The 26,125-nt window shown below is 25.4% G+C and overlaps 1 protein-coding gene across 1 annotated transcript; it reads left to right on the top strand.

Annotated features, from left to right (window-relative positions):
• Positions 1-694: 694 nt before the first annotated feature.
• LOC101501940 (non-cyanogenic beta-glucosidase-like) lies at positions 695-9,004 on the top strand. The gene is made up of 13 exons (NM_001279228.1): positions 695-838; positions 1,724-1,793; positions 3,073-3,131; positions 4,244-4,319; positions 4,415-4,498; positions 4,616-4,703; positions 4,798-5,047; positions 6,780-6,898; positions 7,479-7,696; positions 7,797-7,828; positions 7,964-8,066; positions 8,215-8,323; positions 8,603-9,004. The coding sequence occupies exons 1-13, from the start codon at positions 701-703 to the stop codon at positions 8,790-8,792; spliced, it is 1,536 nt and encodes a 511-aa protein (NP_001266157.1). The 5' UTR covers positions 695-700; the 3' UTR covers positions 8,793-9,004.
• The last annotated feature ends 17,121 nt before the right edge of the window (positions 9,005-26,125 follow it).

The following is a 26,125-nucleotide window of genomic DNA, read 5'->3' as shown; positions in this document are numbered from 1 at the left end:
TTTTTACATGAAATAAAAAAATTGAATGCAGTTAACTATTAACATTAATAAGTGTGATAGTAAATAATTTTATAGTTAAAGTTGGAGAGAGTAATTTAAAAAAAAAACTGAACCTAGACTTTTACTAAATAGCCTAAACCATTCCAAGTCTAAATTAAGCCCAGCAAATAGCCATAAACACATGCATGCTCAAATATAGACATAGAACAATAATATACTTTTGCAATATTTACTTGTCTTAAATTATGCCTCTTTTATATTATCAATAAAAAATTAATTATTTTTTTCCACTAATTTACCTCTATTTATTGCAACACAACTCATCTAATTACTCTACAAACTACTATAAATATCAGTATTATAATACATAAAATTTATTTTATCATTAAAATTAACACAGCTAATTAATTTCTTAAAATTTGTAAACAACTCAATTACTATGATTTAGAAGAAAGTAATGACACAATGTATTATAAAAACAACAACACAAGTATCCTTCTATTAAAAAGAAGTAGGACCAGAAAATAAAATTAATCAACGATATATTTATTATTAACCTAGCATAGTCTTGAGTAACAAAAAAAAAAAAAAAAACCTAGCATAGTCTTCATTCCTTCGTGTATAAATAGGCATACACACTCACACACAAAATGTAGAACAAAGAAACATGACATTCAAAAGCAATATCACTATGGCCAATATGATTGCTCTATTTGTTGTTCTAAGCTCATTCACATTTGCTTTAACAAATGCAGATCCTCTTCTTGATTTCGGTGACCTTGATCGATACAGTTTCCCTCCTGGCTTCATTTTTGGAGCGGGATCATCATCATACCAAGTATATATATGCATATAAATTATAAGCTCCTTTTCTTTTTTCAAAAGCAAATTTTGTATCAATTTTATGCACAATTGCACCACAACCAGAAAAATAAAATAGCACAAAAACCATGAATTTAGTTAGGGTTCTATCCTTATAAGTTTAACACGTAATCTTGCACTTCTCCACTGCTCAGAATTCAGCAACCTTTTGCTTTCCAATTGTTTTTATTTTATTTTTTTTATTTATATTTATTTATAATAGTGAAAAGTTTACATTAGAAGAGAGACATATATACAAGGTTGGAGTTCCATCAATTTCAAAAAAAAGTTTTAATGAAATTTACGCATAAGCGTGGACTTGAAATTCGAAATAGGAAATATTTTTATTAGAAGTATATTATCACATAATTATGGTGGCTTGAAATTTTGCATAATCTTTTGATACATATTTAAACTTTTTTTTTTAATGATACAAATTTAAACTTAGGATTTGAGTTTTGAAACACTTGTTTTTTATTTAAAGAATCTAGTAAGCTCATGGATACTATATAAATGTGAAAAAAATGAGTAGTGTGAGTATGAATCTACATCTTATCATATTATTTAATGAGTAGTGTGAGTATTGCATTGCAGGACTTGGAACACCTTTATACCGCATAATATCGTATATTAACCTATTTTGAATTAACTATTAATTAATTTATAATAAAAGCATTTTGATTGGAATGAGTATATGATTTTTACTTGTAATTAACAAAGTCCTCGTAATAAACTTACTATTAATATTCATAAAATATTAAATGAAAAAATTCAGTACAAATTTGAGATATAATTTCAGGATTTTATTTATTTATATTATTTAAGAAATTAAAAATATTTATTTGATCTGATCTTCTTATAGGTTGAAGGTGCAACGTTCGAAGATGGTAAAGGAGAAAGTATATGGGATAACTATACTCATAGTCATCCAGGTTTATTTCTTTTTCGTTTTCTATAAAACATTTAGATATAGGGAATTACCAAGAAATATTGCTTTGTTAGTTTTCATTTTAAGTTTATTTAATATTTTTTTATTTAAAAAAACGTCTCTTTTATAAAATTGCTTTTTATTTTAGAAATATATAGAGGGACGAACCGGAAAAAAGAGTTAAAGTACGTGAAAATTAATTTAACACATTTATAGAGTCGTTCGCTTGGTTTAAAACTATGACAGATATTAATCAATTAAAGCACATTTAGGAGAGTATATGAAATTTTTTTTATGGATTATATATAATATAAAGGTTATAAATTAATTTCTATTTTTTATTAAATGCATCTCCATTTTTTTTACGGCTTAAATGCTTCTCCAAATTTTTTTTAATTAATCTTTATTCAAGCAAAGAAAATAAGATTTTATTAAATGAATGAGCGTGACTTATTGGGAAGAGTGCACAAATGTAATAATCACTTGGAATTGTATTAAAATGAAAATTGCTCTAAAGTAGTAAATTGATGATATCACGAGTGTCTTGCTCTCTTGGAGGCGAAATTTGTATGCTTGAGGTGACAACTTCCCCTAATATATAATGTATAAAAAGATTTGGTTTTAACAATAATGTTATAAAATGTATTTTTAAGTTGTCCAAATTTATATAAAATGTACTTTTAAGCATGAGATCGAACCACTCTCTTAAGATTAGGATAATTTGCTAATTGAAGTTTTTTATTTCAAGCCTAAATAGAAAGATCGAAAAAGAACGCGACTTTTATAAATTTTTAAAAGAACTTAATTTGTATAAACTCTTGATGTAAAGGTTTATTATACCATAAGTTAATTATAATGGTTGCATAGTTGAAAATATTTAATTTTAATTATAATTATTTCTAAAATTATTGAAAATATTTGACTTAATTATATGAATAGTTGGAATTTGGGACTTTATAAAATATTCTACATTTACTGTTTTGTCAATTAATATCTTTTAAAAATATTAATGAATTAGTAATTACTATCGGTATAAATATCTTTAACATCTTCAGTTAATTATAAATCTGACATAAAATATATTTAAATCAAACAATTTGAATGATGATAAAAATTTATAATTACTAATTATAATTAACCATGTGAAGAATGTTTATATTGACATTATATAAAATTGAACTCTTTATTTAAAAGAGAAGGATAATTCTTTTATAATAAAATAAGAGGTTCAAATTTGATATTTTATGATTTATATTTAAGCTTGTGTGTGATTTGAAATGCAGAAAGAATACTCGATGGAAGTAATGCAGACGTCACTGTTGATCAATATCACCGCTACAAGGTAGTCCCGATCCAATATTAACATGAGTATATTAGCAAAAGAAATATGTATTAAAACATGCATGTGTTTTGTTATGTTCTCAATATTATTATTTATTTTATTTTAATTCATTACTCTCAAATTTATTTATTATACCCAGTTATTTATTTATGATAATAGTTAATATCGAATGATTAATAAGGAAAATTTTATAGAATTATTACATTTTTTCATTTAGTTGTCATTTTTGTTAATGCTTGTGAAATAAACTTAAATGTAACATTTATATCGGATGACCATACTACTCTCTCGAGAATGAATTATAAGTAATAAAAAGTAGTTTAAATTACACCTATTAAGATAGTTTATCACATTTTATTTATGCAATCCCAATAAATAAAAAATTAGTTTTATAGTTTAAGTTTTCCTCGACAACTAATTATATGTCATTAAAAAATTTAAATGTTCAATTCAATAATTTTTTTAAAAGATTTCGACATAAAATAAGAGAAAAGTTATTGATATTTGTTTATATTTTATTTTAAACAAATTTGTTATTTTTAATTCTATTTTATTTTGGAGGGAGTATATGCTAAATTAGTCCCACATGATCAATTGGCTTGAATGTTTATAAAGTTCAATTGATATGTACTGCTTGTCTAAATTCTTTTTGCATGTATATTCAATTACATATCACCAACCATATATATATATATATATATATCTAAAAAGAAGTTTTAGGAACTATTATAACAAAATGAGATAACTGTTATGTATGTATTATAATAGGGAGCTTTTATTTATGTTTTTATTATAATATTATTTATTTTATTTTAAATTTATGCTCTAATTAATATTAAATATATTACTCTCAATTCATAAGAATAATTTTATTAAATTATTACAATTTTTAAATTTGTCTTAATTCGTAAGAAGCAAACCTAAAGTAACACTTAATTAATACGGGATGAAGAGATTATATGCTTAATTAGTCCAACGTGACTTTAGCTTGAATGTTTATAAAGTTCAACTGATATACAAAGTCTCTCTCAAATTTTTTTTGATGTGTATTCCATTATACCTCATCATATAACAAAATGACATAACTATTATGTATTTTTCTATTACTATAGGAGGATATTGCAATAATGAAAGCTATGAATATGGATTCCTACAGATTCTCAATCTCTTGGTCAAGAATACTCCCAAGTAACATAAACTTTAATCAATGACCGTTTTTAACATAATATTATTTGGTTGGATGCACTTTCACATAACTTTTTTTTGTTACTATGTATCAATAGAGGGAAAGTTGGACGGAGGCCGTGGTATCAATCCTGATGGAATAAAATATTACAACAACCTCATCAATGAACTCATTGCAAATGGTACCATTCAAAATCCATTGCCGAAACTATTAATTAGTGCATTTTATATTTTATCATTTTAATTATTAATTAGTTGTTTGGTAAATAAATATTTTTTTTTGGTTAATAAAATGGCAGAGATAGAACCATTTGTAACACTTTTTCATTGGGATCTTCCTCAAGCTTTAGAAGATGAGTACGGTGGTTTCTTAAGTTCTCAGATAATGTGAGTCACTATTTCAAATACATTTTGCTACCGTAGTAACTACACTACGTCGATAACTAAGATTTGTTGAACTCCACTTATATTAATGTTTCAGCGATGATTTTCGAGATTATGCGGATCTTTGTTTCACCGAATTTGGAGATAGAGTGAAGTATTGGGCTACCATAAATGAGCCATGGTTTTTTAGTAATGGTGGTTATGCAATGGGAACAACAGCACCAGGTCGATGTTCGACCAATCCGGGATGTCTTGGTGGTGATTCTGGTACAGAACCTTATATAGTTACACACAATCAACTTCTTGCTCATGGAGAAGCTGTAAATGTGTATAGGACCAAATATCAGGTTTATTTCTTCATTCACAATATAAAACCATCTCTACTCAATTTGTTTTGAATAACTATTAAAAAAATTAATTATATAAAAATATCATATGTCCGAGAATAAATTATTAAAACATTAATAAATTATCATAAACTTTATTTTGAATAAGCCTTGTGTTTATTTAAATTTTTTGTAAAAAATAAGCTGTCAACATCTACATATATTTTTTTAAGGATCAACAAAATTTATATCTATGTCAATGAATCAGTTTCTCATTTTTTGTACATGAAGTTTCTCATATTGATTTATATATAGCAGTAACTTTTATTATTAGATGGTCTTCGAAGAAGTAGTTTGGTGGTTTGATTAAAAACTTACATGTAGGAGTAGCCTAGTGTTTTACTATGTATATTGAACTCATATTATTAAATTAAGCTAAAGCACTAACGAGTTACCAAGTGTAAGTTAATTTCTCCCCACTACCCTTGTTGTAATTACTACGTCTGGTCCCATTTATAAAAGAAAATAAAAAAAAATATTAAAATTAATTTACTCAATTATTTTAATTTTTTTGATTATTTTTAGATATAGATATTTATTGAAGAACCGTAAGATATTATATTCACTAATGTTATTAAAAAGTTAAATATATTAAATAAATATATAAAAGTATATTCTCCAAAAATTATTTTGTATATAGGACCGCAGGAGTATTACTTTTTCCATCCTACAAAAATTGTTGCATTTATCATTTTGTATATATTAAAAATAATAATAATAATAATAAATGAGAAAAATAGAATTATTATTTTATTCAATATCATATGTCCGAGAATAAATTATTAAAACATTAATAAATTATCATAAACTTTATTTTGAATAAGCCTTGTGTTTATTTAAATTTTTTGTAAAAAATAAGCTGTCAACATCTACATATATTTTTTTAAGGATCAACAAAATTTATATCTATGTCAATGAATCAGTTTCTCATTTTTTGTACATGAAGTTTCTCATATTGATTTATATATAGCAGTAACTTTTATTATTAGATGGTCTTCGAAGAAGTAGTTTGGTGGTTTGATTAAAAACTTACATGTAGGAGTAGCCTAGTGTTTTACTATGTATATTGAACTCATATTATTAAATTAAGCTAAAGCACTAACGAGTTACCAAGTGTAAGTTAATTTCTCCCCACTACCCTTGTTGTAATTACTACGTCTGGTCCCATTTATAAAAGAAAATAAAAAAAAATATTAAAATTAATTTACTCAATTATTTTAATTTTTTTGATTATTTTTAGATATAGATATTTATTGAAGAACCGTAAGATATTATATTCACTAATGTTATTAAAAAGTTAAATATATTAAATAAATATATAAAAGTATATTCTCCAAAAATTATTTTGTATATAGGACCGCAGGAGTATTACTTTTTCCATCCTACAAAAATTGTTGCATTTATCATTTTGTATATATTAAAAATAATAATAATAATAATAAATGAGAAAAATAGAATTATTATTTTATTCAATTACTCTTATTAATTATTAATATAGTTTTATTATCATAAATTGTGAAGTTAAAATATTTTTTTTTTCAATTAGAGATACAATTAAAATAATTATAAAAACTAAAAATAACACTCTTTTTTAGACATATTATTTTTGGAAAATCTGACAGTTATTACGGGACATAATTGTTATTATTTTAAAATATTCTTATTTTAAAGTTACAAATGTATATGTATGCAGGAAGATCAAAAGGGCAAGATAGGCATAACACTTGTAACTAACTGGTTCATTCCACTTGGAGACAATAGCATACCCGATCTAAAGGCTAGTGAGAGAGCAATGGATTTCCAATTTGGATGGTAATTACAATTAAGTATTTAATTTATTTACATTAAGATTTTTAATAAGGTTAATTAATCGAAATCGTTAAACTATTATTGGGTAATTGCATTAGGATGCCAATATAGTTGGATGTTATTATCATTATATGTTGTATTTATACTTTAATTATTATTTAAAAATATCATTAAACTATTAAAAATATTTGACTTTTCATAACTAATTTTAAAATTCTACACATAATTAATTAGGTGGGATGTACTCACAATTTAATATGTTTTGATAGTTGATTAAAATAAAAACTTATTTAAATGCTTGCCTTTATCTAAAATGTAACAAATTAGAAACAAAATGTTTAGCAACATCAAATTATTTGATACACTCATTTCAAAATATATTTCATTATTAAGTTAATTTTATATTAGCTTCAGTAACTAACTTATACTCATACATTATTTGATAAAACTCACATGCAGCAGTTTTGTTTACAAAGAAAAATCAAGTGAAATATAGCAAATAATAAAAGGTCTATTAAAATATTGTGACCACCAATAACATAATTATAATGTGATTATTTTTAATTTGTTTGATTGGTTTCAGGTTTATGGAACCACTAACAACTGGGGATTATTCTAAGAGCATGCGAGACATTGTGAAAAATCGTTTGCCTACGTTCAAACCAGAGGAATCACTTCTAGTCAAGGATTCATTTGATTTTATTGGCTTAAACTATTACTCTTCTAGCTATATTAATAATGTTCCTCCAAATGCCACTGCACCACCTAGTTACACAACAGATCCTATGACCAATACTTCATGTAAGAGTAGTCGTATATATATTTTACGTATCAGTTTACTAAATATTGTGATAAATATGTTGAATTTGATAATCCTCTATCTTTGTTTTCACAATTGCAGTTGAAAAAAATGGAAGACCCCTAGGTCAAAGGGTAAGCGTCCGACAACCTAAAATAACTATGTGAAAAAAAAAAACTAATGACAAAAAGTTAGAGAAAAAAAAAAGCAAAATGTACCTCTAATTATCTTGTTAAATATGATGATGAAAAAATTTATAATTATGTCAGGCTGCTTCATTTTGGATATATGTTTATCCAATTGGACTTCGAGATCTTTTGATGTACATCAAGGAGAAATACAACAATCCAGTGATTTACATCCATGAAAATGGTAAAAAGATACAATTAAATCATATTTATTTTCTTGAATGCCATCATAATTGATGAACTTATATTGAGCATTTATATTATGTTACTACATGATTAATTTTTGAAAGAATATGCATGACATTATAGTATATATCTCATTTGATATATAGGTATGAATGAATTCAATGATCCAACACTTCCGATAGAAGAAGCCGTTTTAGATACTTACAGAATTGATTATTACTATCGTCACTTCTACTACATGAAGTCAGCAATCGAGTAAGTTAGTTTTTTTTTTTTTGAGATATTTTAAGTATAATTCTAAATTATTTCATATAATAATATTATTATATTCACACATAATTTGGTGTGTAATGGGACTTGTTTGGTTGGGTTTGACCAAATTGATTAAAAAAAAAAATTGAAACAAGAAAGTAATAAATACTCTCATTGTTTTAAATATCCATTATATTTACATTTTCTTCTAATTTTTTTATAAACTAATAATAAAATTATTATTAGTATATGAACTTTCATTTCTTGACATTTGATATACAGTGCCGGTGCAAATGTTAAGGGATATTATGCTTGGTCACTATTGGACAGTTTCGAATGGTTTAATGGCTATACTGTTCGATTTGGATTCTACTTTGTTGATTACAATGATGGATTAAAAAGGTACCAAAAGCTTTCTGCCAATTGGTACAGATATTTCCTTGAAAGGCGCAAGCATCAGTCCTATCGTTGATCTTATCGTTTGAAGTTGAGGCACATCCAAATGTAGCACCTGAAAAATGGTTAATCTAAATAGCTTCTACTTCATTAGACGTGAAGTTATTAGACTACTCACCTATTAAATAAGTGCCTTGTAGTAACATCTATGATCATATATAGTTGATCTTTCATGTATCAGTTTCATTTCGTCACAAATTTGAATAAAACTCTGTTCTATTTCACAAATTACAATATGTCGATAAAATGTTATAAAAAAAATCTAAATGATTGATTATTTATTCAAAAATTTTAAAATAAAATAAATAAGTAGACTAATAAATCATATTTGATTCTTATCAAGAATCAGACTCAAATTTAAAAAATAAATCTATAATATGTTAAACCTTACAAAATTTAAATTAACCCAACTTATTTAAAACGTGAATTATGTAAAAAGCGACTTACAATGGCATTTAATTATAATTTTTTTTTTCGCCATATAAGATTTTACAAGTCAACAATTCATATTTTTTTCTAATCATCTCAATTTTTCGCTTGTAAGGCCCCACCACCCTCCTCCGTCTTCATTATTCTCACTCTTGTAAAACCCAAATATTAATTTTGTTTGTCTACATAAAATGGTAAACAAAAATCGCATACAACATACTAAATTTTTATAAATGAATATAAAAATACTAAAGATATAATTTGCCTAAAATAATTAAAAACATAAAACAATGTCATGATTGATTTGCAATTCGATCTCTGTCTTCAATGAATCTCATTAATTAGCCACAATGGTACATTGAAAAGCGCATTGTTCGCAGCTATATATAATTTAACGAAAGGAGGAACACAATGGCAGGAATAAAAGCCTGGCGAAGCTACTCTATTCAGAAAACAAAAAGAAAGAAGTGTGAATAAGTACTCCAATTCAGAGAAACAAAGCACAAATTGGTAACCTTTGTTGCAGTATCCTCTAAGTTTTGAAGGTACTTTGGATCTTCCAAATTGATCTAATTCTAACCACTGCACAGTCTTCTGTTCAATAGTTGTCTGTGAACATTCGGCCAAAATAGTTACATAGCAAGAGCTGCAGTACTTCTTTTAACAGCTCTTCTAAGTATTGCTGATTTTCTGACAAATCTTGGATTTAAGTGTGAGTGGAAAAATCCCTGATTATAAATCAATTTAATGTTTAATATATAAGATAAATAATTCATGTACAGTAAGATGTAGTGTAAAATATCTATTAAGGATAAAATTGATAAATGTTATCTTTTCCCAGCCGATCAAAACAAAGAAAATATATATTTTTTTGTTTATTTCCTTTGCTGTGTAATTTTGCAGCAATGTTTTATGAAAGAAATATGGGCCTCCCTTTGATATGATGGTTTCTTTTTCTAAAAAAAATTGAAGAAAATTTAATCCAGTACCTTATATTTATACTCATACTTCCCATGTTTTATACAAATTACAAATTTTATCTTTATTTTTTTTTAAAATTAAAATAATTTTTTTTTCTAACCCATTAAATTTGATTTCGGTTCTAGAAAACTTAAAAATAAAGTTTTCCATAATATATATGTTTAAGAAAATTTAAACTTTATTTATCGAAATTGTTTTAAAAAAGTTTTTCGATACATATGTGTTTTAGAAAATTTTAAAAAAAGTTTTCTGAAATACATTTATATATATTTACTTTTAAAGTTTTTCGAAATAAAAATATGTTTAAAAGAACTTAGAAAAGATTGTCCGAAAGACAAATATTTTCAAAAAATTCAAATATTGTGTAATGATTTTTTTTTTCAACTTTTGAAACACAAACATGTAAAAAGAAAAATGATTTTACTAATTTTTTATTAAAATGTGGTGTAGGAGTATAAATTTGAAAGTATTGAAATAATTTTTTTAAAATTGAATATTTTTTTAAAATTGAATGAATTCTGGACTCCCAAAAATCTTTCTGCCTATATGTGTTATAAAAAGAGAACAATTGGGCCGAAGAACAGAATACAGGCCGAAGAACAGATGCCGTCATCGTCTTATTTAATTACCCTTCCAACAAATAAAAAATTGATTAATAATAAAATTAATCGATCTACAAATATGTTTTACCAGCAGTGAGTTTTGATTTTTCTATGTACTTAAGGATACTTAAGAAACAAAGTCTTTTCATTGTCAAATCAATTAATACAAATTAACTTTTTCCTTTATTTAATTTAGATAATTTATCTTTTATGTTTAATTTTTCTTTTTATGGTAAAATAAATAAAATAAAATAGTTATAATTTCAATACAATTAACTCTAGACAGCTGTTATAATACATTCTCAACTTTAAATGAACTACTTTTATCTAAATTTTTAGTTGGAGATCAATATTTTTAGACTTTATCCAATTTTTTCCGTCAAACAAATTAAAATTGGTGATTATTTGTTTTTCTTGGATTATACGACAGTAACATTCACCATATAAATTACAAAGAAAATATTTTATGACAACATTATATTGAATTTTAACATAGAGCGAAACAACTGATAATAATAAGTATTGTCGTAAAGAAAAAGATATATAATATCTAAATCCCTACAAAATAGTGAAGGATTCTACGTATCAAATCAACTAAATCAAAAGTTGCATAATCGAGTGAAGCTAAGTATACAGAAACACTTTCACTAAAAAGGAAAATTTAAAACCACAACAATCAGAAACATGAACTTGTTTGCATTTTTCCTACAACTCAAGTAGAAGCTAAGTATTTTAATCTACATGCAAAAACATGTCGAAGACAAGAATGCACAAATAATAATTAGAAAATAATGAATCCAAACGAAAAGATGACAAGTCAATAATAAAAGTAGAAGTTGTAGTATCTGGAACACTCGACTCATCCCAAATATAATTAAAGCTTCCCTATCTACAACTTGTCCCAATTAACCACTTTGATTGTGGATCGTGCATATGATAATGAGTGTACCAAAACATAATCGGGTAACTAGAATAAGACAATTGACCAACAAAACCAACATTTAAAGTGAGATAAGGAATAATAATGGACAATAGAAAGAGATAACTAATGGCATATGAGTGTAATCAGAAGTCATAACTAACATGAATGATCAATGATTTAAAAACACATGTGACTTATAATCATATGACATATAATTGATGCTTCAAAAACTGTCCATATGAAAGAATATATCTACTGACAAACTAAAGTGCGTTAAGCCTTTAATAGAGGAAACATATATGACACGTGAATTTGATTGAGTGGCAAGAAACTTTTGAAACTGTTTTTCAAATCAGATTCTTGGTTGATTTTAATAGTGTATACATGACAAATACCATAAAAATGAATGAGAAGCAACAAGAAAAGGAGCCGCAACTATATCAAAGTATGACAAAAAAATGAGGAACTAACCAACAAGAATTTCAACAATAGATATCTAAAAATGTCCGTCAAACAACATACTTAAATAGAACACCAAATCAACAAAGAAACACAATAACATAAAATGAGATAAGAGGTAGGGATACTATTCAGGTGAATTTTGCGAAGAGTTATGTTATATGGGTTAATGTGGGTGTCCTTTTTTTGGGTTAGGCAGAAAGTTTCCGTAGTAAAGTTGGGTCTTTCCCCTTCAAATATTTTAGTCTGGCAATAGGGGTTAATCTGCGTCGAGAGGTAACTTCAGAGCCACTTATTTACATCATTTCAAACAAACTAACTTTCTTGAGTAATAGGTGTATTAGTCTCGATGGAAGGGTGGTTCTCATCAACTCGGTTCTAAATAATATCCTTATCTTTTATCTCTTTTCTTATGAAGAGGTTGGTCTAAGTGTGGAAACAGATCATTCGATTACAAAAGTGTTTTATCTGGAGTGGTTCAAAGGGGATAGTAAATTTTCTATAAGCTTAAGAAATTTAATAGACATAAACTTCCATACTAATTTAATACTTTATTTTTATTTTACAAATACATAAATTATATATCACTACAATAAGAAACTTGACTCTTAAGAATAAAAAAATTCTTAGATAATAGTAAAAAAATCATACGTACATCTATAAGAACCTATACTTACAAACAATATTTTCGTGTTCAATAATCACCCTATACTTACGGCTCTCTATCTGTTACTACAACTTATAGTGATATTTTATGAGAGTTGGAAAAAATATGGACTTTGCATAGGCTATTTTTTCTCACTGTCCTCTTTCTGAAATTTATATACCCATATACCCCCTTTTGAAATAAATCTACCAAAATGTCCCTTTTTTTTTCAAATTTTTTTCCCCTTACAAGTCGCCATTTGGAATGGCGACTTCCTTAAGGAAGGCCAACTCCCAAATGGCGACTACCAACTTGGTTTTTTTTTTTTTTAAAAAAAATTTCAATTTTTTTTTAAAATTTTTAGTAAAATTATATATATAATTAATTATTATAATTCATAAAAATACATAAAAAATAAATAAATAGAAATTTAAATTATGAAAAAAATTTAGTAAATGCAAATGGGCATTTATAAAATAATTTTTTCGTTAAAAAAATATTTTAATTTTTATTGAAATAACAAAAGTAATATATATATATATATATAACTAATATAATTCATAAAAATAGATAAATAGAAATTTTAAATTACGATAAAATTTTTGGAAATACAACTACACAATGCCGATTTCCCAAATAGAAATTAGGATAATTGATATAATTCATAAACATTTATTTCAATTTTTATTATAATTAATATAATTCATAAAATTACATAAATAGCAAATTTAAATTACGATAAAACTACACAAATAGAAATTAGGATAATTGACTAGAGCTGGCTGTAACATTTGGACAATGTTTTCGAGTATGGCCAGTTAATCGACATAATCCACATTTTCTCGGTACTTTTTCTTTAACGTCCATTTCAGTTCTAATACGGGTACTATTTGGACGACCTTTTTTATTTCTCCGCATTTGAGGATTGTGATACAATGTTTCACTAATTAATATAATTCATAAAAATAGATAAACAGAAATTTTAAATTACGATAAAATTTTAGGAAATTTAAGTTCGAAATGCCGATTTCACAAAGGTTGTTTTTTTTATAAATTATTGCAATTTTTATTGAAATAACAAAAATAATATATATATATATATAGATAAATTCATAAATAATATATATAGCAAAAATATATATAAATAATAATATATTAGGATAATTCATAAAAATACATAAATAGAAAATTTAAATTACGATAAAATTACATAAATAGAAATTAGGATAATTGACTAGAGCTGGCTGTACCATTTGGACAATGTTTTCGAGTATGGCCAGTTAATCGACATAATCCACATTTTCTCGGTACTTTTTCTTTAACGTCCATTTCAGTTCTAATACGGGTACTATTTGGACGACCTTTTTTATTTCTCCGCATTTGAGGATTGTGATACAATGTTTCACCTTCATATGTGGGCCAATATCCTTCATTAGGTATAGGTGGAAACTCTTCTTTGTAGATGTTAAATACATTAACAACCTTGTACACGTCAGATATAAGCACTAAATAGTTTTGACGAGCATAAGAACATGCAGCTATGGCATGTGAACAAGGAATATGTATAGCTTGAAATTTTCCACAATTACACCATTTTCTTTGAAGGTTGACTTTGAAATGACCAATTGGTCGCACCTCTCTTGGGTTTACTGTTTCAGGCACCATGAAAGAATAATAATTTTGGTCGAATTACATGACTTGGTGAGTATTAGATTTACCAACTTCACATTTAATCTTGTCCATGCAATCGTCTGTGTATACTCGACCAGAAGCTAATGATGCCTGATGTTGTTGTCCCCTTTCTGCATATAAAACTCCCAATCTATAGTATGTTGATTATACCAAAGCAGTGATTGGGAGATTGCGTGTACCCTTGAGCACTGCGTTGATGGACTCGAAAACGTTTGTTGTCATGTGTCCCCATCGTCGACCTTGAGAATAAGCCATAGTCCATTGTTCTGGGGGGATATTATCCATCCATCTTAAAGCCTCTGAATTTTCCATCTTGATTTCATTGCAATAATACTTGAATGATGGCTCATTTAACGCATATCCTGTAAGAAATGATGTAAAAATTATCAAATATGATTAAGTGATAAATGGAAAATATACTAAGAAGAATTAGATCATTACTCATACAAACGAGTTTTCTTTGAAGTCCCTTGTCCTTGAACTCTCTCATGAAATTTTGTGCAATGTGTCGGATGCAGTACACATGTGTTGACGGAGGATCATGCCAACCATTATTTGGATTATTATAGGCACTCTTAATGGATTCGTGTCTATCTGAAATCTAACAAATGTCGACTTGAGGTGTTATATATCTTCTTAGATTTTTCAAAAAAAAGCTCCAAGCACCCCCTGTCTCACCTTCCACAAGTGCATAAGCAATGGGAATTGTATTTTTGTTTCCATCTTGTGCAACAGCAAGCAAAAGAGTCCCCTTGTAGTTTCCGTACAACCAAGTTCCATCCACTGAGACATATGGTTTACAAAATTTAAACCCAGATATGCACGAAGGGAAATCCCATAATAATCGTTTGAAATTTTTTGACCCCTGCAATAGAGTATTATCAGGATATGCAACTGATACTTCCATTTCCACAATAGTTCCTGGAAGAAATTTTTGCATAGTCAACAACCACCTTGGAAGGTCATTGTAAGACTTTTCCCAGTTCCCATAAATCGTTTCGATAGCTTTGTTCTTTGCCATCCATGCCTTTCTATAGGTGATTGTATAGTTGTATCGTTCCCGAATATGTGCAATGATCACCTTCACTTTAATTGATGGGTCAGCTTTCAAAAGAGACTTTATGCTTTCGCATATGATGTTAGAGTCGAGCTTGGTATGATCCTGTGACATAGAAGAATTTGCGCAATTGTGGGGCCCTTTCAAACGACCAATCACCCATTGGTTACTTTTTTGACTTAACGAAGCCCTGCATTTGAACAAGCATTGTGGATTGACACATTTAATTACATACCTGTATTGATCAGATTTCACAACACGGTAATTGAGGGAGTGTTTTATGTGATAATGCTTAATTGCAAGTTGACAATCTGTTTTGCTATTAAACTTCATTCCAATCTCAAGAGATGCCTCTAATGGAGGTGGTTCATTAGATGGCATATCAAATTCGAAGGATTGGTAAGTATAATCCAAATTTAGATTACACATATGGAATGGTGGATCGTATGTTAGCTCTAGATCGTCACCATTGTCGTTGTCACCTTCATCGTCCTCGTCTTCATCAAAGTATGTTTCTTCTTCACTCTCTTCACTTATTTCTTGTTGATCAAAATCGGCCATATCACCTAGTGGAATATATGGTTCAGGTTGAAATGGTTCAGGTTCAGATGTTTCGGTCTGGTCAAAGTATGGTTCGGGTTGGTATGGGTCGGGCTGGTAAGATTCATTATTTTGAAAAGAATAAGTGTTTTGTGTTTCAAAATGGTATTCAGGGTGAGGTGTGGTTGAAGATGATGGTTGACCAATATCGTATAATGGATTACCATCCTCAAATCTGACATATAACTCGATAGATCCGAGTATCATAAGGTAGATTTGCATAAACAAGTTGACTATAATTGGGCATTATTCTATTTTTATAGAGACAAGTTGACAAGTTGACCAATATCTGAATTTCCTAAAATTTTATCGTAATTTAAAATTTCTATTTATCTATTTTTATGAATTATATTAGTTATATATATATATATAAATTACTTTTGTTATTTCAATAAAAATTAAAATATTTTTTTAACGAAAAAATTATTTTATAAATGCCCATTTGGATTTACTAATTTTTTTTTCATAATTTAAATTTCTATTTATTTATTTTTTATGTATTTTTATGAATTATAATAATTAATTATATATATAATTTTACTAAAAATTGTTAAAAAAATTGATTTTTTTTTTTAAAAGAAAAAACAAGTTGGAAGTCGGCATTTGGGAGTTGGCATTCCTTAAGGAAGTCGCCATTCCAAATAGCGACTTGTAAAGGGAAAAATATTTGAAAAAAAAAGAGGCATTTTGGTAGATTAATTTCAAAAGGGAGTATATGAGTATATAAATTTCAGAAAGAGGACAGTAAGAAAAAATAACCCTTTGCATACGTTATAGGTATAAGTTGTGGAATTTTATCAATATTTCGCTATACCTTTGGTTCTATGTCCACCAATTTTGATTAAAAGCTAAATACACAATAAATTAATTAATTTAGAAGTAAAATAAAATAAAATTTCCAGTATATTCAAAAATTAACAAAGTCTTCAAAAAATAATTAAATTTACAATAATTTACAATGTTTACCTAAGAGTACCATGCTAAAAAAAGTGTCATACTATAGATAAATACAAACTTATAACAATCTCAAATAAACATGAGTCATTCCACTAATTTTCAATCAAAAACAAATTAACTTATGCACTTACAGCTAAAAAGAACAAATAAATAATAGTACAATCTAACACACACAGTATTACTCTAAGAAACACAAGACACGGTGACACTTTTAGTGAAAGTAATTAATACTAACTAGATATTTCAATTAATTGAATGTTAAAATGGTCTTTAAATTCTAATTCAATTAACACATTAGATTTGACATTTTGTTATGAATTCAAACTCAGAACTTTAAACTTGTGTGAAAGTTGTGTGAGTTAAGTATTTTCTCATTGTTCCGTATCTAGATAAAAAAAAAAAACAAATAATTGAATGCAAACCCAAAATGCAAATTGACACTACTCCATTTCAAACAATTCAATGTCCATTATCATTAATATGCTCTTACAATTTATTTAACGACTCATTTAAAAAAGTTGAATTGTGAAAAAATAATAGTCAGTACATTAATATTAATAAAATATTGATTTTAACAAATTAGTAAATGACAAATATTTATTATGTATTTGATTTTAATAATAAGTAGTATATTATATTTATTTGTAGTTTTATTTAAAATATATAAAACATATTAATTTTAACTAAACGGTATTTTTTACTTATCCTTTGTAGGTAGCTCTGTTGGTAAGTTAAGGAATCATGGATAATTTAAAATGGAGGCGGGTTCAAACCCACTAAACTAACATTTTCCTATGGAAAAACGTTTTCTTTATCCACTTATTTCCATAAAAACATGACAAAATTTAATTTCCAAAAACACAACAGACAAAATTGACCGTGAAAAAGTTAGTTAGTGTATCACAAATATTTGAATTAAACATGCAATTAATATTAGGAAAATACAAATTATTTTATTTTATTTTCTCCTAAATAAAAAATTTAATTTAAATCTTACAAAATGTTAACTTTTTCACTTTAGTCCCTAATGGCTCACACCATTAGTTTCTTTAACAGTTGAGTAATTAATTGTTTATGGTTTAAATATGCAATTAACCTTTATAAAATTAAAATAAAAATGTTTTAATATCTACAAAATAAATATTAAAAAAATAGTTTTAAATCTCTATAATTTTGGTGTGCAATAAGATGCTAAGTTGAAGTTGTCACCAAATATGAAAAGTCTCTTTAGTGTCTAAGATAAAAGACATGATAAGATAATTTTATCATATTTTGTCTCAATCTATTTTTTGATGAGACAACAATATAACATAAGTTAACTTATTATATTATGTCTCTTTAGTTAAAAATTTTATCTTAAATTTAAGTTGAGTTAAAAATCGGTAAGATATTGTAAAATATAATGTACCTACTAGTTTACTCCTATAAAATATAATTTAAGATATAAATAAAAAAAATACTTTGTATTAAATTAAATATTCAAAGTGTATATGTATGATTTTATCGCAAGGGTAATTTCTTAAATACTATTTTTTTTGTAGGAATGGTCTTATTACGAACTTTTTACAGACACTGAAATCAAATTTCTATAGCATTTTATAAAGATTAAAATAATTTTTTTTTGAAAAATATTAAAAGACACTTGTTAAACATTTAAAAATAATAATTTTATTTTAAAAAATATATTAAAAATTGTATATTCAATTTTTAAAAGATCAAAATTTATTATTTTTAATAATTTTTTTTTTACTTTTGTATCCTTAACAAATGACTTTTTTGACACTAGTTATTATTTTTATAAAGACTAACAATAATTTATTAACAATATGATGATACGATAGATATATTGACTATTTGCTTACGCTGCCAATATTTGCCAAGCTTGTATTTATCACGTGCATGAATATTCCTTCAACGTGGATTCATCCCATAGTCATATTATATTTTACGCCACCTACTTTTACGCAGTCTATATTATATTTTATGTGATGAAAACATGACGATGGATTGTTAGTTAAATTAGTTGCAACAACACAGAACATATAAATGGATAAACCAATATAAACATGTCTGATTAATTAAAAAAGGTGGAGGCTTGATTAGTCAGCTATAACCGGTGTGATCAACCCTTAAATCTTGGGTCATTACCAATTATAAATTATACATTACACCAATAAAAAAATTAACAACTTTAATGGCGTATACTCCATCCCTTTCATTTCTTCAAAGATGTGTCATGAATTAATATTTATCGGAAACTTTATCACTTTTCGTAACATTATTTATCTAAGTTCCCATTTTTGACTCACCAACAATCTTTTGACAAAAGGAGTTTCAATACCAATAAATATCAAAACTATATTATCTTAGGGTTTTTAACCACTAAAAGATATATATGAATTGATAGGGTGACTTTTATAAAAATCATAGATAGAAACATATATTTTAATCATTGATCAAAATTAGCCTAAAAAATTATGATGTGACTTTCATAAAGAAAATATCAAGTTTTATAATAGTATTAATAATAATAATCTATACATAAAAATAAAGAAAATATCGAGTTTAAATGTAGTAATATTATTTTCTTTTGATCTTATCATTTATTTGAGAGTTAACTATGTTTTTAATTCTTATCAAATTTTATTTTTTTAATCCCTGTGAATTTTTTCTTCAACTTATATTCCTCCCTATATTTTTCATCTAACGTTTTAGTGCTTATAAAATCAAAATAAGTCGGAGCTTTAACATAATATTACAAAAATTTGTAGATACACACACTTTATATGTAATGGTAGAAGTCTATGGAAAACATGATTTGAAAATTAGATTTCTAAGTCATATTTATGTTATTTTGATTTCTTAAATTTTTTACACTTAAAAATTTATATTAAATCATCTTTTGTTAAGAAATTTAAATTTTTTTTGATAAAAAAATATTCATGAGTTGAAAATAGGGACTAATAGAAACAAAACTACATATGGAAATTAATGTCATGGAGATTAAAAGTAGAAGAAATTTTTTATAAGAGCTGAAAACAAGAATTTAAAATCTTATAAAGATTAAATATATGTTTCAACTTTTATTAAAACAACTAGTAAGAAATACGTCTTATCGCACGGGTGACACGTCATTGATATTTTACAAGTGTGTGGTATAGATTTAAAACAAAGAATCTCATTTTATTTATATATAATAACAAATATTTATCCAATACTTTTTATATTTATCAATGTTAAAGAATTGTTCCGTGCATTTTTAATATTTATTAGTGATAAATATTTGTCACATGTTTTTTTTTATGTATTAGTGGCAAATAATTATTTTGTAATTTTTATATTTATTACTGACATCATATTTTATTTTTGGCAATTAGGGAAAAATATTTATATACATATATACCAATGACAAAAATTTATCCTGTGTTTTTTTTAATTTTTTAATGATAAATATTTAGCCTCTTATTTTTTATGTATTAGAGGAAAATATTTGTACTGTGATTTTTATATTTATCACTAATAATATTGTCATGTATAATTTTTTATATTTATCACTGACAATATTTGTCTCTATTTTTTTAATAATGTTTGAAACTTAAAGAAGGAAGAAAAAAATAAAAGAGCAACAATATTCGTTACTTTTTTACATTTATCGCCCATGTAATTTTATTGAAATTACAATTTTTTCTTTCTATAAAATACATTGTTATCATGTGAGTGCATGTGTTAGTGATTTTACTTTATAGATCAATTAAATAGATGACAATTATGGTTTAATTGCGATTTTTTTATTAGAGTTTATGTGCAATACATATTTTTTTTGCAGTTTTTTTATTTAGTTTTATGTGCATGAATTTTTTTTTTTGCAGGATTGTTTTTTAGTTTTTTTTTTCTACGGTATTTGACATACAATTTTTTTGTAGTTTTATTTTTTTTTATTTGAACCAAATAACTAATAACGTATATTATCATTTAATCTTTAAATATGTAAAATAAATAATTAAATTTTAAATAAGTAAGATTGTCAATTTTATAACAAATTTTTTTATTTATATTAATATAGTAGATTTCATTTACAATTTTTTATTCTTTATCCAACCAGATAATTGAACTTTTTCAGATCACCACATAAAATTTTATAAATTTTTTCTTATGACAAATTATAACTTAAGTTGCATTTACCAATTTTAACATGGAATGTAAAAATTAACAACCTTGAGCAGCAGATATATATATTACTTTAAATATCATAAAAAAGTTTATCAAAAAATATTATTAAATTTAAAGATACAAATCTTAAATATGATTCAGTTTTTTGAAATGATTAATCACTAAAGTTACACGCAAAGATTAATAAAAAACAAAAGATACTTTTATAATTCTTTATCACTAATTTTAGGATTATTTTAAATTTTTAAATATATTAATTATTTCTTTATTAATATATTCACATACATTTTTCTTTAATACTCATTTTCCAACATTTATCTGTTATCTAAATTCTGAAAACATCATCCCAGACTCATGAGTTATAAACTCAATCATTAACATTAAATTTACATGTATAGTCTTTTAACTAATGTTTCCAACCATATCCGTGTGCGAGATATGAAAAGTCCTCTATACATATAAGTTATATATTTGCACATTTACAAATTACAATCACATAAAATCCATTTGGTTACACATATTAGGTACCAATTAAATATACACGCAACATCCTCAATTTATCTTGAAAAACATCGTGAGATTTTCTAGTGAGGCAACGTAAACTAATCTCTTTTTAAAATGTTTATTCTAAAACTTTATATCATTTATGGCTTTAAAGATTCATAAAAAAATACAAGGAATATTCTAACCTTTATGACATTCAAAATTAAATGTCTTGTAAACATAAAACATATATAAAACATGTACAAGGTTGACTTTGCACCTCTTTAATTAGTTCGTTTGATATTATACCTACGCAAAGTTTATTGATTAATTTCAGGGTGCGTACGTGCATGCTTTGACAATATGTACTGATTAAAGATATACTCCTACTTAGAATGACACGTATATATTTTTATCCATTAGAAGTTGTTGATATCATGATAATAAAAATGTCATAACAATTACTATTCAAAATTAAAAAGGTTGAATCAATATAATATACTTACAAATTAAGTTAATAGGTCAAGGTTGATCAAATTGTCTAATAAGCATAACAACTATTCAACAAATATTTATCTCATAAACTATACGTACAGATTCACACAAGGTATGGTTTATTTTTTGAAGTGTGAATTGATTAATAAATAAGCTGCTGATTTGAATTCTTCCCCCCTTTTGTTGAATTTTTTTTGGCAACAGTCAAAACTTTTACCTGATGGTGGATAACTCACAATTTACAAGTTTGTACGATTAAAATAAATTGTTGAGTAAGTAAAGTGACAAGCTGGTTCTTTAAAAGAAAAAAAAAACAAGCGACTTATATTAGTCTCTAATGAATAAATAAATTTGTCGACCTTTTTTAGTTTATTATAAAAATAAACTGAGATAATTTAATTCTGATTTACAATTTGTCATTGAACCGTATAAAAACTAATGATATGTACCGTTAAGACATTAATGATGTATGTAAACTTTGAACTTTAACAAAAAATATAAGACCGGCGCTATTAGACTATGACAAGGAATGGTTGAAGTTTAACATATCGATGGTTTCCACCTGAAGTATTTTTTGTTTTTGCTTCCAAATTGAAGTTTCATTCCTTTCCGCAATGATTATGTTTCCTTTTCGTGGAAATTTATAGGACATATGATTGTTATATAATTTAGTCACAGTTTAAAAATGAATAAAAATACCGATTAAGAAAAAAAATTGATAGAAAAATTTACGTATTTCAGTTCATTTTTGTAGAAGACTAAAAATTGTCGTTTTTCAACAAATAATTTGTCTTGCATATTTTTTACGAGGGACTAAAATGTCCTTATATACTAAATTGTTTGGTAATATTTTTTCCTCATGCCTTATATTGTTTTTTTGACGAACTTTTAATTTTTTGAGATCTTACTTCAAGCAGTTTTCAATTTATGTATTTTTTCATTTTACTCCTATTGTCTTAATTAAAAAAAAAATTATTTTATTTTATATTTAATATGTCAATAAACTATCATTCTAATTTTATATTTAACATAACATAAAATCTAATATTGTATGATAATCTATTTCAATTCTATTTTATAATAATATATTTATATATGTCAAAAATTGATGTAGATTAATATATTTAAATTATAGATAATATTAATAAATTTATCATTAAAACAAAAAGTACAAAAAATTGATATAATAATAATAGTATTAATTATAATAATAATAATAATAATAATAATGATAATAATAATAATAATAATAATAATAATAATAATAATAATAATAATAATAATCATCATAATAAAACATATTTAACTATATCGATTTTGTAAACTTAAAAGACTTTATCACTTGTGTAATCTTACATTTTTAATTAAATTGACTCATAAAATTTCATAACTTTTAAGTTATATAAAAAAGTTTGATTTGATTTAAAATCTATCGTATACTAAATCATAGATTTTTGTTAGTCGGTTTGGAATATTCTCAGCACTATAGTGGTATATATGTATTGTTTCCCAAGATTTAGCTGTATCATCACGGGGTGTCTTATGTGACTTGTATTGGCTTCAGTGTGGCATGTTTTGGTTTGCATTGTCTAATTGCTTACCCTTGTTTATTTTTGGTGTGGGAGTGCATTGTTTCTCGGAATTAATTAAGTGCATGTTATGGTGTCTTATATGACCTGTCTTGCGTTTATCTTGGGTTATGTTGGTTCTGTATTGCTTTGTTTATTTTATTTTTTAATGGAGTTTTATTGTGTTGAGTAAGAGTACTCTTTGTGAAAGCAATAGGTAATTAATATAATATTCAAAACTCAAAATGAGTTTAACTCAGTAGCGTATTTTACATAAAATATTCGGGTGATAAGTAATAACTAAAATATTATAATTGAAATTCATAAAAGTCATATAATATTTTTTAGAGTTTTTCACGATGCATATGTGGTGGACAAGTTGAAAAAGTTAGAATTTTAATTCTAACAAGTTTTACAATTTTCACAAGTCACATAATTCACACAAGTTTTTAGAACTTTATACAATTATATCAAATAAAACATATCCACTTAATGATTTTCATTTTTTTCGATTTTTTTTTTCTTAAAAATTGCATCAATTTTCTTATGTTTAAACGATGTCACTTCTAAAAAAATATACAATTAATTAAAATAATTCACAATTAACAAATAGTATCACACTATATCATATACTAATGGTTAACATGTAAAAATTTATTAATAGTTAGTAGTTGAGTTGCTAACCAGGATGTTAGAGTTTGTCATAATTAGTTAGTTTACCGTTCGATATTAGTTAGTTTATTTATATATAAAGTTTGTTGTATTAATTTTACTATATTTTATCTTTATAGTTTCTAATAAATGTCTAACTCATTTTTGTTTATCTTTTCAATTGCATAATTTATAATATGTTTAGCGACTGAGGTTGTGATTTAAGAAGAATTGAATAACCACTTTACATTGAAGTAATGATAAGAAGATAATTGTTGACAAAAACCGTTAACATTTGTTTTTTATTTTATTTTATTTTTTACTGTATTTATTGTATTTATAGAGAACGATTATTTAAATAGAAGAAAAAAATAGTAAGAATCTGCAAAATGTAATTAAGACCAAACGACGCTGGCAATTTGTCGTTGCGAGAGAGTCCAAGTGAAGGGAGGGAGTGCAAATTGAGCATAGAACCGAGAGAAGAGATAGATGTAAGTGGAAAGGAGAGAGACAATATTAGTTTCTCAAAACTATAATTTGAGGATATTTTAGTAATTTCAAATTATTATTTTGATAATCTATCGTTATTATTTATAAATAAAAAGATTAAAAAATATATGGGATGTTGTCACCATGTCCGCTCGCGAGAAGATCCATTGTTGCTTTCACTTTTAATTTCTTTTTCACAAATGTGACCATTTATAATTGGACGAAGGAGCAATTGTTAACTAAAATAATAATAATAATAATAATAATATAATAATAATAATAATGATGATAGTGATAATAATAATAATAATAATAATAATAATAATAATAATAATAATAATAATAATAATAATAATAATAATAATAATAATAATAATAATATATTAATTGATAAATGTCAATATTATTATATTAGACATCTTTATCTGGGTTCAAACTAGAGACAACACATAAAACAGATAATAACACTAATGCAAAAATGTCTTTTTAAGTTAATTAAAAATGATTTGTTAAGTCGATTCTATGTCAGATTTAAAAACAAACGACTTAAAAATTCTTTCGTTGTTAAGTCGGTTACACCTCAACCGACTTAAAAAGTCTAATTTTTTATAAAAAAGAAAAATTACTTTTCATCCTTATATATATGGATATCTAAAATTTAATACCAACCAAAATTTCATACGTACCAATTATAATTTTATACTAAATATAATTAAACATAGATTATAAAAGTTTCATACTCAATCATAATATTATACAAAACACATTTAGAACATAGAGTATTCAGATCCATATATGTATAGAAACTAGAGTAAATAAACTTAAAATACATCACTTAAAAAAGATAGACACCTATCGATAAAATCTTACGATAAAACCTAATAATATCGTTTCATTTATGCCTTGATAGTTATAAGAACATCAACAAAAATCAACATACATTATCTTTCAAGGTTCAAGAAACTCATATTCCTTTAATTATGTTGGGTTGGTGCTTTATAATTTTACATATTTTCTCTTCTTGTCATCATACCTGTGTAAAGTTTGTAACACGTTTAAAAATCACATAACTAAGGAAACACACACAATATTAAAGGTCATCAAGAAATGACCAACTCTATATTCTAAAAACGTCAAGATATAGAACT

The sequence above is a fragment of the Cicer arietinum genome, chromosome 6 (genome assembly GCF_000331145.2).
Source record: "Cicer arietinum cultivar CDC Frontier isolate Library 1 chromosome 6, Cicar.CDCFrontier_v2.0, whole genome shotgun sequence".
Lineage (NCBI taxonomy): Eukaryota > Viridiplantae > Streptophyta > Magnoliopsida > Fabales > Fabaceae > Cicer > Cicer arietinum.
This window is presented reverse-complemented; position numbering and strand designations above follow the sequence as displayed.

What these genes read in the sequence shown, in the direction of transcription:
- LOC101501940 (NM_001279228.1), top strand. Translation starts at nt 701, where the DNA reads ATGATTGCTCTATTTGTTGTTCTAAGCTCATTCACATTTGCTTTAACA. An exon ending in TTGGTCAAGAATACTCCCAA is followed by an intron (nt 4,320 to 4,414) that starts GTAACATAAACT and finishes ATGTATCAATAG; the next exon opens with AGGGAAAGTTGGACGGAGGC. An exon ending in GATTTACATCCATGAAAATG is followed by an intron (nt 8,067 to 8,214) that starts GTAAAAAGATAC and finishes TTTGATATATAG; the next exon opens with GTATGAATGAATTCAATGAT.